Here is a 14,156-nt window from a genome sequence, read left to right as displayed (position 1 = left end):
GGCTTTAGCTCCATTGCAGCTAGCAAAGTTTCACCGGGGACGAATCTGGCCCCCTTCGCTTTGGATTAAGGATCTGGGGGGGGAGCTGCCGATGGCCAATCCTGCTCCACTCGAAGGCGGCTGCGCTGGGGATTTGTCTCACCTTCAGTAATGGAGGCATCCGGCATCACGTTCTGGGGAGCAATCTGGGCCAGTGAGAGGCCGTTTCACTGCCTGCCCTGTAACCGGGGTGGGGCGCTCCCAGCTGGCAGAGCGGCACATGCCAGAGGTGATACAGCCTCGCCCTGCTCTGGACTGCGCCCCAAAACGTGAGACACGGCGACATGGAAACACCTATCGAAGCCTCAAAGTGCTTCTGAATCTTTTCGTCGGAGAAGACGGGGGATAAGGTACGAGCATCTCTAGCGGGGGCGGGAGAGGTATAGCATCGGGATGGCTCTGGCGCGGACTGGCGAGAAGGCGATCAAGAGGGAGATCAAAGACGTGGTACGTGGACCGGATCTCAGAGAGGCCAGGCGGCACGACAGCCCGGGGTACGACCGTGCGTTTTGGAAGGAGGCTAGAACAGTGGCCAACCCCGAACAGGGAAGTGGCAGACAAGAAGATGAGGCAGAAATCAAGAGAGCGGGTGCTGAGATCTACGCGTGTCACAAACGGCTCTTACCCTTCCACAGACACCGCTGCTCGGCTGGTCGCATTATTATCTAGCTAAGGGATCTGCGGGCTGGCACTGATTGGGCTCTCGCGAGAGTTCCTGGCAGGCAAGCGGCCTATTGATCATGTCCCAGGCGATGGGTGAGCTGCTTAAATACTCACCGAGGGCTTGCTCTGTGGGAAAGTCTCGCACTGAGCAGAGATCAGGTCCAGCAGACTCAGTGGGCTAGGGGCAGGGCTTCTCAACCACACCCTTCCCCCCCCCCCCACTACAAAATGGACCTTTCCAATGTAATGGTGATGGAACTGGGGCTGTTTGTACATTGATTCCAATGGAGATAAGTCAGCCCTTTGATCCTGCTCCCTAGCTATGCCTAGGCTGGGAATCCTTTCCAGAGCACAGACCCTAATAGCCCCAGCATTTTCCGGGCAGGATTTCTCCGTTTCGGCATCGAAGATCGCTAGTGGGGGAGGCGAGCTCCAGGTTGCAGTGCCGCTCCATGCAATTCACAGGGGTGGCTGGCCCCAATTTGAGTGGCAGCGGGACCCTGCGGGCGCTCACTCACATTTGACCTGGTTGCTGCTCCATCAGATGGAGGGAGGGCTGGGCCATACCTGAGCGGCGTTGTGACACCGAGCACCAGGTCGCAATGCTACCCACTCCACTTTGGCCCAGCTGCCCCTCTGGGATGGCCTGGCCTAATTGGAGTGAGTGGCATTGCGACCCCAGGAGTGAGAGGGAAGGCTCAACGCACCTGTCTAGGAAGTTGGGTGTGCTCCCCACCAGATGAAAACCGCTGGTCTAGGTGCTTCACTAGCTTCATGATCATTTAAAGCCAATAGGCTTTTGTGCTCCTAAATGTGCGTCACTTTTGAAAACAGCAATGCAGAGCCTAAGTTTCTTACGGTGCTTTTGGAAACGTTTGCCCAAGTCTGCCCTCTGCAGGCATCCGTGCACCCCCAAATTCCTGGCCCAGCATGCACAGGGCTCCACGGAAGACGTGGGATGGATTCTTTGGGGATGGTCTCCTTTCGAGCTTTCCCAAGGTGGACCACCCCATTCCTCTTGGAGACGGAGGAGGGGATATTCCCAGGACAGGCTCGTTCCTCCCGTTGGCTGGATGTCTAGGGTGGCGGCAAGGCCGGAAGGATCGCCTTATGAGGAATGATTAACAGAGCTAAGGGCCAGAATCTCAGCTGGTGTAAATCGGGGCAGCTCCATTGACATAGGTGCTGAACATCTGGACTGTAACATCTGTCGATGGAAGCGTTCCGCAGCAGCTGGGCTGCAGCGTGCCCTGCCAGAGTTGCTGGCTGCTCTCCAGGTGTTTTCTGGTTGGCTTTAAAATGGATTTACCTGGACAAAGCCTTGGGGAAAGAGGAGGGGACGTCCTGGAGCCAAAGGGTGAGAACGGAAGCAACCCCTGCGCTAACAAAACGAAGCCTGTGTTTACCGGCTTCCTGACACGTGGCCTGGGAAGGGAGCTGGAGCCCAGACTCCTCCAGGCTGCAGCTGCTCTCCCGGGGGAGTTCAACATGGTTCCAGATCGGATGTTCTCAGTTGCTGGCTGGCGTCACTGGACGCCGTCAATCAACAAGCAAGAACACAGGCAGTCAGTGGTCATGTCTCAGGTCTATAATAAGAGGCCATAGGAGCTGCCACAGCTGGAGAAGTCGATGGCTCCTCTAGGGTTGGACCGAGCGTGGCCAGGGCTAAAAGTGCTCATAGACTCACAGCTCAGGATGGGGCTGAGGCAAACACCCAGATCTGAGCACTCCCAAACTTTAGCTCTGCATCCACACTTGGTGGTCCAGGTCCCCTCTCTCCTCATCACACACACTGTAAATGTGCCACCCTACTCCAGGAATTCCTTCCTGACCCCAGCTGGGGAGCTGTCTATGCCTGGAAGCATGAGGACTGTCACGGTTTGCACATCCCAATGGCTAGCTTCATCTCTGGAGCAGGGCTGATTTAAACCCCAGGAGGTCTGGAATTCAGAGCCAAGCTTTGCTGCTGAGTGACAGAGAACATGTAACGACTTACAGGGAAGCTGATCTCCTCTTCCAGCACTTTATCTCCCACGACCTGGAGGAAACAAGAAACACAGAGGTGAGGGCCAGGGAGCTGAGGAATCGGTGCTCTGGAAAACCCCGGCCACGGAACAGGAGCTGAGAGAGAATTTAAACCCTTTATACAGTAGGGTCTAATTCGCCGAGACCTGATTGTATCTGTGAAAGCTGCTGAGGATGGGTGAGCTTGGAACTTTGTAGCAGCAGCGGGTACAGAATCCAGGTCGTCCTGCTCCCGAAGCTCAGGTCTCTGCCCCCGGAGCGAAAGGAGAAAAGTCCCTAGGCAGGATTCTAACACAGGGAATGCTCCTGTAGGATGGGTGGGGTGGGAGGGGAGAGAATCGACTCGAATCAGACCCACTGTAGGGGTGACATGACCGTTAAGGTCACCCCCTTTTGGAGTTGGTCTTCCAGGGCAAACCAACGTGCATCGTGGCCAGACGACATCCCACCGCTGAGTGACGCTGAGACAAACCGGCCCTGGGCTGTGTTGCAACAGGATCATTTGTGCCCATCTCAGCATCTTTGCTGGGCTGGTTTTTATGTATGTTCCTAAAGCTCGTGGTTCAGGGTTTCAGGGGTCAGGAAGGGATTTTTTTTGCCCCATGTGTATTCTGGGGGGGTTTATTTAATCTCCTTCCTCTGAAGCATGAGGGATGGCCACAGCCGGAGGTGGGACATAGGACGGGAAGGGCCAGGGCGCTGAGGTGGCACCGGGTACTCTCTCTCTCTCAGGTGCATGGCTGCCCTGCATGCTCAGGGTCTAACTGATCGCCATGTGTGGGATTGGGAAGGAACTGACCCCCTGGTCAGACTGGCAGGGACCTTGGGGTTTTTCCACCTTCCTCCGCAGCATGTGGGTGCCGGTCTGGGATGGGTTGTGCACCCCCCACAAGGTTTGAAGGGGTTAAGGTGGCCAGGTGAGCCAATTAACTCCCTGGGCTGCACCTGGGGGAGGACGCAGGGAGCAGGAGTTGATTAAATGAAGCTAAGCTGGACAGGAACAGGAAGGGCCTGGCTAAAGCCCAGGAGCTGAGAGCAGAAGGGGTGGCAGGGAAGGAGTCTGCAGCCGCCCCTGGGAGGAGGGAGTTTGGGCCGGCAAGCCCAGCGCAGGGGGAGAGCCAGAGAGGTAGGGAAGGCTCAGGGGAAAGGGAAGGCAGCAGAGTACAGGGCAGGGCAGAGCTTGGCTGCTGAGGAGAGGGCCCTGAGCTGGAACCTGGAGCAGAGGGTGGGCCCGGGCTCCCCTAACAGCCCCTGGGGAAGTGGCGCAGACCAGACAGCAGAGAGCAGACTGCTGGGGACAGTTTGCCCTGAAGGACTCGGATACCCTGGAAGAGGAGGACAATAGTGACCTGGCCAGGAAGGGGTGGGGGCACGTCACCAACAGGAAGCAGCAGCTCCTGGGGCGAGAGGGGCCGCAGGGCGAGGCAGGATGGGTGGCGAGACGGCCAGAGGAGGGTGCAGCACCTGGAAAGAGCTAATTCCCAGAGCCACCAGGAGGAGGCGCCCGAGGGGTGAGTGGACCCCATGATAGGGTCACTGCCTGTGGTACATCACGGTCAAGTCTCCTGTGGGTCTCATTCGCTTTGGGCTCATTTCGGCTTGGGTATCGTGCATGGGTGCTGGGTGGGGCTGGTGGCCTGTGACAGACAGGAGGACACACTGGATGATCTGGTCCTTGAACTCTCTGATTCTAAAACTGTCCTGATAAGATTCCCCCCACCTCCTATGAGAAATGAGCATGAACCGTGGGACCTTTCTTGTGGCTCAGTCCCCGCTGGGTGGAGGGGGGCTGGATCCCTGGCAATTCCAGGCAGTTTTCCTTCGGGAAAGGCCAGGTCATCAAAACCGAAAGGTTCCGCAGGAATTTGTTGATTTCAACGCATCTGTCAACAGGCTCCAGGCAAGTTCCAGGTGGGAACCTCCTTAATCTTCTGCCACCGGTCGCCCTTTTGGGCTCCCCAGCATCACCGCGGCTCACCTGGCAGGTGGCCACCAAGCCAGGGCTTCCAGGCTCTGCCGCTCCCCAGCAGGGTGGGCTGCCCACCTCCCTGGCTCCAGCTCTCCAGCGCCCCAGGCTGCCCGAGGAGCCAGCCACACAATGGTGTTTCCCCCCAAACAGATTTCTTTTCTTTCTTTCCTTCCTGTGAAATTGATACACTTTTGACCTTTGTGACCCCATTTAGGATGAATTTTTTTGCTTTAATTTCAAAATTTGTGGCACGCGGGAAGGGCCGGTTTTCGGCTGGCTCTGCTCCACAGCACCAGCTGCGTTCCCGGTGCCCTACGAACAGGGCAGCAGCAGAGGGACCCGGGCCCAACTCCTCTGCTGCTCAAACAGCATGCCTCCACAGCGCCTCTGCTGGGGTCACCGACCTGGCCCCCGTACCACACGGGTATGAGGGGGAGTCAGGCCTCTGCCCCGGAGACCCTCCAGACCTGATCCTGCGAGGTGCTGAGCACTCTCGACACCTAGTGACATCCAGGGAGCACCCTGCTGGAACCGGCCCCGACGGGACGGGGAGGATGGGGATGCAGGAGGAAGCATGGGGAAAGGAAAGCACCTCTCAGCAGAGCAGCATGGACAGCGATGGGCAGATGGGCGCACGGATTTATTTCATGGGGATGTGTTTCTCCTGGAGTAGGCGAGGACGCCCCAAGCCCCAGGAACCCTGCCTCCCTCCCGCTGTGCAGAAGGCCCCATCTGTGCTCCAAGCTGGGGAGCTGGGTTTACTTGTATCACGGCTGTTCCCGAGGACAAGTTCTGGACTCCTCCCATGACAGACGCGGCCCATGTTGGGCTGCGGTACCACCCACCTGGCAGAAGAGCTGGTGGTTATCTTCCGAGACCAGCAGGAGGCAGCAGCAGGGGGACTGGGTCTCCTGCTTCAGCTGGGGAAGAGAGAGCGAGAGAGAGAGGGAGGCAGTGGTTAGAGATGCAGAGAGACCCTCTTTAGAGCAGGCAGGGAGCCCTGGGACACACCCGCCAGCCCGTTCCGCTGAGATCTGCAGCCCAAATGTTGGGTAGCTTAGCTGAGCCAGGCTGCTTGATGGGGGCCCATCAGTCTCACCCACCACCTGGCACTTGTGCTTACAAAGGTGAAGTGTCATCCTGCCCTGGCTACAGGTGGGGAAACTGAGGCACAGTGTTCTAAGTGACTGGCCCAATGTCACACAGGGAGTCAGTGGCAGAGGGAGGACGAGAACCCAGGAATCCTGTTTCCCAAAAAGTGACACCTGGCTGCTGAGCAGGCTCCAGGCAGAGAAAGATGCACAGTGGGAGATAAAGGGGCCTAGGAAAGCAGAGGAGGGTTTTAATGGAGAGCAGAGCTTCCATTCTCTTTTGCACAAGACTAGAGACTTAGAGCGTGGACTGAAGAGTCACTGGGCTCCCCCAGAGAGAGGGAAACCATCACTTCCAACGCTCAGAGTCCAGTAGCACCTCTCCAGAGTAGCTGGGGAAGCAGATCCAGCATCACTGTGCTTGCCCGCACCCCAAAGCCCCCCTTCCCACTGACACAACCTTCTCCCCAGACGCCTGTGCCAACACAAGCCAGCTGCAAGATGCGCTCGGCAAAGCAGACTCCAGAGGGCACAGCCGGGAGACCCAGTTCTCTGCTGTACTCGGTCAGTTTTGCCCTGGCTTGTCTCAGGTTAGCTTGATTTGGGGAACGCAGAGGCACAAGCTAAACCAACAGACCCAGCCCGACACTGAAATTGGTGTCCGCCCCAGCTGCACTCAACCAACTTAAGCCGGGGCAGCGTGCGCACGTCATCTCCGTCCCAGTGGTGTGAATCTGGAAGAACTCCACCGGAGCCGATGTGTGTAAACAGAGAACGGGACCCGCTGTCAGATCAGCTCGTGAGCTGGCTCTGTGAAGGCCCCGGCTAGGCGAGGAGGATGAGGTGTGTTCCGCAGACATGGGGTAACTAGCACGTGGTTAAACCCCGCTTACCACCTCATAGGGCAGAGTCCTGCCTCATGGGGACAATTCCCAGCTCCCCCTCCTGAACCACTGGCCAAGACCCCTGGATGGATGCCAAGGGATGGTTTGCCAGAGCCAGGGCTGTGTACAGAGCTCAGAGTCTGACCGACTCACAAGAGGAGAGGTTTGGAGCCCAGCTTTGAGTCTTTGGGCTTTGTCCAGACCCAGGGATTGTGCTCACTAGAATGGGGGTTGACCTGTTGGCCGCTGGGACAGAGACATTTTTTTCAATGCTTGTATTCCAGTTGCTCCTCTCTAGGGTGGCACTATCCGCACCCCAGTGCCCACCTTCCCACTGACACAAGCTTCTCCCCTGACGCCCGTGCCAACCCAAACTCCCCTCCCCCCAGGGCCAACCCAAGCCCAGGGTAAGCGGATCACCCACAGAAGCAGGATACAGCATGGGCACCGCTGACGCGTCCAAGCTCCAGGGCACAGAAGAGAGCCCTCCTTGCGCCTCCTGTGTTTGGGGTCTCTGCTGAGGCAGCCAGCCAAGGGGCTGCCTGTCGACGCCACCCACCCTTTCCCATTAGCTGCAGAAGAGCCATCAGGTGCTGCTAACATCTGCTGACGCCAGGCTGGGGGGACAGAGGCGAGCGGTCCTGTATCCCCTTTCCTACGGCCGGAGCCTCCCAGTGCCCACTTCTCACTCCTCCCTTTCTGACCAGGGGCCAGCCCTGCTCCCAAGGGGGGCTTTGTCTGTGATGAGAACTGGCCCCCATCTCGATGCTGAGCCTGCCCCGAGGGCTGGGGCTCGCCAAGCGGCCAGCCTGGGCTGGAATGGGGGGGGATCCAGTTACAGCACTGGGGTCATCAGCTCATGGATGGGGGTGCAGCTCGTCCGTGCGGACAGCCATTATTATTACGGATTCTACAGTAGCACCGAGGGCTCCAACCCAGATCTGAGCCCCATTGCGGCAGGCGCTGGACAGACACGTAGTGGGAGACAGTGTCCTCACCCCAAAGACCTTGCAGTCTAAAGAGTCAGACAGACACAATGTGGGAGGGGAAACTGAGGCACAGGGGAGGGGACATGACTTTCCCTAGGTCACCCAGCATCTGAGTGGGGAGCAGAACCCAGGTTTCCTGACTCCCGGTCCAGTGCCTTGCCCACTAGACCTCACGACCACCACTCCAGCCCTGACCGGTGCAGGTTGCCACCTAGCACTCCGGAAGCCTAGCTGGGTCTGTCGCTGGGTCTGTCGGCTGGCCCAGCCTTAACAGCTCTCGTTTCGATCTCCCTGCCAACCCAGCGGCAGACACGCACCAGCGGCCTCGGGGGAACAGATCGCCTGCCTCTGCTTTTTCAGTGCTGACTGAATCGGACAGGGCTCCACCTACCCAGCCTTGCACCCTGGTGCCTGCAGGCTTGTTGGCATGGGGATAATTATGCCGCTTTAACGCCCACATGGATGCTCGGAGCCTTTTTCCCATTTGGCTTATGGATCTATGCTTAATAACACACACTGACCTTGATCTCACAGCACTAGCTAATCCTCGTGGCCCCCCCCCATGAGCTGCTGTTCTCCCCACTGTACACCTGGGGAAACTGAGGCACAGGGCAGTGACTTGGCCAGGTATGAGAACCCAGGAGTCCTAATGCCCCCAAACCCGGCTCTAACCCCTAAGCTGCTCTCCCTCCCAGAGCAAGGGATAGAACGCACAAATCCCCCTTCCTGACACCCTCTGCTCTAACCCTTAGCTACCACTCCCTCCCTCTCACCATTTCTCATTATCGTACTGAGTTTCTCTTTCCCTGGACGTGCCCGCCCCCACTCCTTTTCCCTTCTGTCTAATCACAGCCTGGCTTAGCCGGCCAAAATTGTATTTTGCAACAGGGCTTGCAAGCCTATGACCAGAAAGAGGCAGCGAAAAGCAATGCCCCAGAGCGCGACGCTGGGCCAAGTTTGCCAGGTCTCAGCGCGCCTGATACAACTGAGTGCCAGGCCTGTGTTTTTCCAACAGTGAAAGTCAACACCCAAGGCAGAAGCTGCATTTTCTCTCTCTGCTGTTCTTTTCTCTCCCTCTTTTGTGTGTGTTTGTCTCGTTGTGCCTCCTAGGAAATGGGATCAGACCTGCCCAAAAACAGCCACCATTCCTGAGACTGTCAAACAGGGGTCCCTCCTAACGACTTGATCCAGCAAAAGGGGACAAGGGACGGTGTTAAAACTACAGCCTCGCTTCATACTTCACACTGCTAACGCGGAAACTGTTTTCCCGTCTTTCTGTACCTTTAATAAAAGGTTCAAAGGGTTTTTAACAGGGTACGTGCCATGGGACTAAGCAAACCCCGAAGCAGGTTTAATGATGGTTCACGCTGGCGGGTGATTACAGGGTTACAGAAATGCCTTCAGCTCTTTGGGCCCAGGGTGCCCAGCCTGCCCCAGGGTGCGCAGAGATAGGAATCGGTTACGACTGAGAGGGAAGAGACTGGCACGCATTGTCCTAGGGCAGCCCCTGCGGCAAATCACGGCCCGGCCTGGCCTCTCGCCACCAGCTCCGCTCCCTGCCTGGCTCCTGCAGAGCCATCTGGCCTGCTCCTTTCATTCAAGGCCAGAAGCCGTCTGTATGTTGAACTCTCATGGCAGTGATTAGCATCTGCAATATGGATACAGCCCCTCCTATCCCGGGTAGGCTCCAGACACCGTAGGAATGCAGCTGCCTCTGGGGCGCAGCCTAGCCACTGTTAAACAGCTCACAGCAACACCACGTAATGGCTGCTAGGCACGGTAAAGGGCCGCACATCCCCTGAGGGAATTTAGGGGAGCAGGGCATGATTATCTGAGCTGGCCAAGATCATGAATAACCAGGGGTAATTGGGACCTCAGGATTATCTTCGGTGTCACTAGCAGCCTGCTGGGTCTTAGCACCAGGCCGGCTCCCTGAACCCAACCTGGCTCCCCCATCACACCCCGGACACTAGGCCAGGTCCCTGCATCCAACCCAGCCAGCTCCCTGTACCCAACATGTCCCCCCCTCCAGATACCACACTCCCCCCTGGAAACTATGTCTGGTCCCCGTACCCAACCCGGCTCCCCCTGCCCACTGCACCAGGTCCCCATATCCAACCCGTCTCCCCCTGCCCACCGCGCCACGTCCCCATACCCAACCTGGCTCCCCCTGCTCACCACGCCTGGTCTCTGGACCCAACCCGTCTCTCCCTGCCCACCCTGCCTGGTCACCGTACCCAACCCGGCTCCCCCTGCCCACCCTGCCTGGTCCCCGTACCCAACCTGGCTCCCCCTGCCCACCGCGCCAGGTCCCCGTACCCAACCTGGCTCCCCCTGCCCACAGCGCCAGGTTCCCATACCCAACCTGGCTCCCCCTGCTCACCACGCCTGGTCTCTGGACCCAACCCGTCTCTCCCTGCCCACCGCGCCAGGTCCCCGTACCCAACCCGGTCCCCCTGCCCACCGTGCCAGGTCCCCGTACCCAACCTGGCTCCCCCTGCTCACCACGCCTGGTCTCTGGACCCAACCCGTCTCTCCCTGCCCACCCTGCATCCAACCCAGCCAGCTCCCTGTACCCAACATGTCCCCCCCTCCAGATACCACACTCCCCCCTGGAAACTATGTCTGGTCCCCGTACCCAACCCGGCTCCCCCTGCCCACTGCACCAGGTCCCCATATCCAACCCGTCTCCCCCTGCCCACCGCGCCACGTCCCCATACCCAACCTGGCTCCCCCTGCTCACCACGCCTGGTCTCTGGACCCAACCCGTCTCTCCCTGCCCACCCTGCCTGGTCACCGTACCCAACCCGGCTCCCCCTGCCCACCCTGCCTGGTCCCCGTACCCAACCTGGCTCCCCCTGCCCACCGCGCCAGGTCCCCGTACCCAACCTGGCTCCCCCTGCCCACAGCGCCAGGTTCCCATACCCAACCTGGCTCCCCCTGCTCACCACGCCTGGTCTCTGGACCCAACCCGTCTCTCCCTGCCCACCGCGCCAGGTCCCCGTACCCAACCCGGTCCCCCTGCCCACCGTGCCAGGTCCCCGTACCCAACCTGGCTCCCCCTGCTCACCACGCCTGGTCTCTGGACCCAACCCGTCTCTCCCTGCCCACCCTGCCTGGTCCCCGTATCCAATCCGGCTCCCCCTGCCCACAGCGCCAGGTCCCCGTACCCAACCTGGCTCCCCCTGCCCACAGCGCCAGGTCCCCATACCCAACTCATTGTCTCCCAACATTGCGCCAGCTCCACATACCTAACCCAGCATCCCCCCAGTGCTGCTCCAGGTCCCCATAAACAACAAAGCACCTCCCTGCCGTGGCTGTGCAAGGCCCCTGTACCGCAACCAGCAGCCCCCAACATCATGTCTGATGCTCTGCTCCACGAACTGCCAGCGCTCCCGCCTCAAGCACCCAGCTGTACCTGGACTGACCCCACCTGATATCTTGTGAGATCTCACCAAGCCACCCCTGGAGGTAGGACAGCTGCAGGCTACTGGCAGTATTCTAGCACCACCTTCAATTGTATGGGCAAGAGGCATCAGCAGAAAATAAAAGCTTCTGAACATGCCCAAATGTGAACTAAATCCTTCCCAGAGAAGAGAGAGGTGTGAGCTGCTTCCTCGAAGGCAGCTCAGCAAGTTGTTCACTCTGAAGCCTAGTGATGACACCTTGGACATAGTTCAGGAGGTTGCTTTGCAATCGAAAGGGTGAGAACAGGGACCGGGGGGGGCATTAAATTAAACACAGCTGCTGGGTTTGGGCGGGGCACTCAATCCAACCCCTTTGCTCAGGCAACGAGCACACTAGAAACGCTGACAAATAAAACAGACGCCACTGTCTCTTCCTCTTTATTCTGCTGTGCTGCGAACCTCCCCGCTCTGTCCGGCCCCTGCACAGGCCGGCTGTGTGCAAGACGCTCTGCAGGGAGCAGCTTACACCTGCCCAGCGCTAGGAACACTCCGGCAACATTAAGTCACGGGCAAAGCAAGGCCACGCTCCGCTGCCCCGCTGAGGTCAATAGCAAGGCTGCCCTGGGTTTCCCTGCAAGGCGGATGGGGCAGAACGTTCCCTCCCCGGGAGGTCCGTCACAGTGAAAGCAAAGCACCCAGGTACTTACATAGTTAATGACCTTCAGCTGGAGCGAAGCCGCGTCGAGGTCGTACAGCTCCCCTGCAAAAGCAACAAGCAAGAGCGTTGGCCGGTGTGATGGGCTGGCGGGAGGGAGTTAAGCCAGAAATCCTGCAGCGCCTGCCCGAGAAGCCAGGTAGCACAACTAGCTAACCCAGCCGGAACCAGCTCACCGGGCTGGGCACTGGCCATTCCGGAAAGTCCGGCACCGTAACGGTCTTGCTGGTGACTCCCCTCCGCTGCCCCGTCCCCTCCACCATTCATCTCCCACCAGCCAGAGGATGGTCAGTTCTTGGCGCTCCTGCTCCCTGTGGCGTGGTGGGAGCTGCCAGGCTGAGTCAGGCCACAGGCTTCCCCACCTGCCTGACACTCACAGAGACCTGGGCACCGATTTGTTCATTCTCTCCTCTGCCCCGGGAGGCCGCTCAGTGTCAGAAGCCAGGGGAAACCAAGTCACCGAGCGAGGCAAGAACTAGCCCGCTATCTCCTAGCCACAGGGGCAGAGCCAGGAATCAGGGCCCAGTACTTGCCTCCTTTCACATCAAGTCCAAATACAGCTAGATTGGGCCTTGGAATCTAGCAGTCCGGGCTCCAATCACCGGACAGCCCCAGGTGGGAAAGGGCCAGGGGGCAAATGTCTCTGTAGGGTGGGCAGATCCTTGATGGCCGAGACTGCATCTGTCCAACCCCCTGCTCCCCACAGCTCCAGGGCACTCAATATCACACAGGGACTGGGCTGCTGCTCCGGGGCAGCTGGGCCTGACTGGCCCCAGGTCCCGTCCACCAGAGCGACTCCTCCATGCCCCGGTCCCTGGATGCAGCCTGGGCCACGTGCCAATGGCAACGACCTCATACGTGGGCGCTGGCAGCTCTAGAGAAGGGGGCCCCTGCTCTGTGGTGCCTGCCAGTCCCCCTCAGTGCTCAGGCCCCTCTCGAGCTGGAAAGAGCTGTCCCCCGCTTACCGCACAGCTGCAAGATCTTGCGGTCCAGGTCGCTGTAGCCGCTGTGCGTTGCCCTCTCGGTCTTGGCCAGGGAATTCTGGGACGAGCTGGTGGACAGGCTGACCTGGGGCCAGGGCTGCAGCTTCTGGAGGGTTTGGACACGCCGGTAGGCCACCAGGACCTGCAAGGCACAAGCAGGTGGGGGAGGGGGGGAAGGGGTCAGCGGAGGGGAGCTGTTCCCATTCCTCCTGGAACCCGGCCCCCTTCCCATCCGTTAGGGGCTTATTCTGTGCACCATACACTGGGCAGGGCTGGTTACGCACAGAGCTCGGGTCAGGCTGTTCTCTTTCCTAGCCACGAGGATGGGGAGAGAAAACAGCGTCAAGCCTCAAACCCCATGTAAACCTTCCCCTGCCTGGACATGGCCCAGTTCCCACTCACACGCCCAAGTGGCCTGCATACGGCCATGCCCTCGTTCCAGACCACCAGCCTAGGACCAGCTCCTGGGGGAACTTCAGGGTCTCAGTCCGGGGGTGATGGAAAGAGTAGGGGGTAGAGCCTGGGGGACATTCTGGAGCAAGGAAGGGATGGACTCCACCATAGTGAGGAGAACCAGGCGGCTGGAACAGAAAGTGAACCAGCTTTTGGGGATCCGGGAGCTGACAGATGCTGTGTGTGTGGATACCGAGGTGAGAGGCACTTTAGAACTACGGTGGCTTAGATTAGATTAGATACTGAGAAGTGAATTCACCTTGCCAGGTAGATCTGCCCCACTAGGGCTGAGAATTAAACCCAGTATGAGAAAACAGTTTCCTTAAAGGTTTTTATTCTTGTCCCTTTTAAATAATAAGACAAGACAGTCGTCGCCTTCCTTAAATAGCTGTTGTAATAAATCCACTGTTATTATTTTTTATATTAAAGAAGCACCTAGAATCCCCAACAAAAGCCAGACCCTTATTGTGCTAGAAGCTGTACACACAACACACACACACACAGAGTGAGATATGGTCTTTTGTCCCCGAACCCCTTTGAGGAAGTCTCAGAAAGCTAGAGAACCACAAAAGGCAAGGTTTATTCCCCTCTCTTTCACAGAGCTCACATTCTTCCTTCTCCTCTTTCTCCGCCCTCCCTTTCCTCTCCGCTGGTGCATCCTGGGAATTGTCGCTCCTGGACTCAAAGCTCCAGGAACCACCTAGAAACCGACTTACAAACCGGGGTAGAGATCTGCTCCTAGCTAGATACAACACACCCTTCCCCTTCAGAACAACCACTGTCAGACTTCAAACTGCCATTGAGTCCAGCAACAAAGTTTTCCAATCTTAGAATCATTGAATATCAGGGTTGGAAGTGACCTCAGGAGGTCATCTAGTCCAACCCCCTGCTCAAAGCAGGACCAATCCCCAATTTTTGCCCCGATCCATAAATGGCCC

General features: G+C 58.4%; 1 protein-coding gene across 1 annotated transcript in view; it reads right to left on the bottom strand.

Moving 5' to 3' along the window:
• The window catches only part of PDE2A (phosphodiesterase 2A), a 365,874-nt gene that overhangs the window by 45,621 nt on the left and 306,097 nt on the right, over window positions 1–14,156 (bottom strand). Inside the window, exons 8-11 of the mRNA XM_077841678.1 lie at window positions 12,748–12,907; window positions 11,775–11,827; window positions 5,542–5,616; window positions 2,699–2,740 (exon numbers count right to left, since the gene is read on the bottom strand). Coding sequence (XP_077697804.1) covers window positions 2,699–2,740; window positions 5,542–5,616; window positions 11,775–11,827; window positions 12,748–12,907 — 330 coding nt within the window. The remainder of the gene's footprint in view (window positions 1–2,698; window positions 2,741–5,541; window positions 5,617–11,774; window positions 11,828–12,747; window positions 12,908–14,156) is intronic.

This window comes from Eretmochelys imbricata, chromosome 1 (genome assembly GCF_965152235.1).
Source record: "Eretmochelys imbricata isolate rEreImb1 chromosome 1, rEreImb1.hap1, whole genome shotgun sequence".
Classification (NCBI taxonomy): domain Eukaryota; kingdom Metazoa; phylum Chordata; order Testudines; family Cheloniidae; genus Eretmochelys; species Eretmochelys imbricata.
The sequence above is the reverse complement of the archived record's forward strand: the minus strand, read 5'-3'. Positions and strand labels throughout refer to the sequence as shown.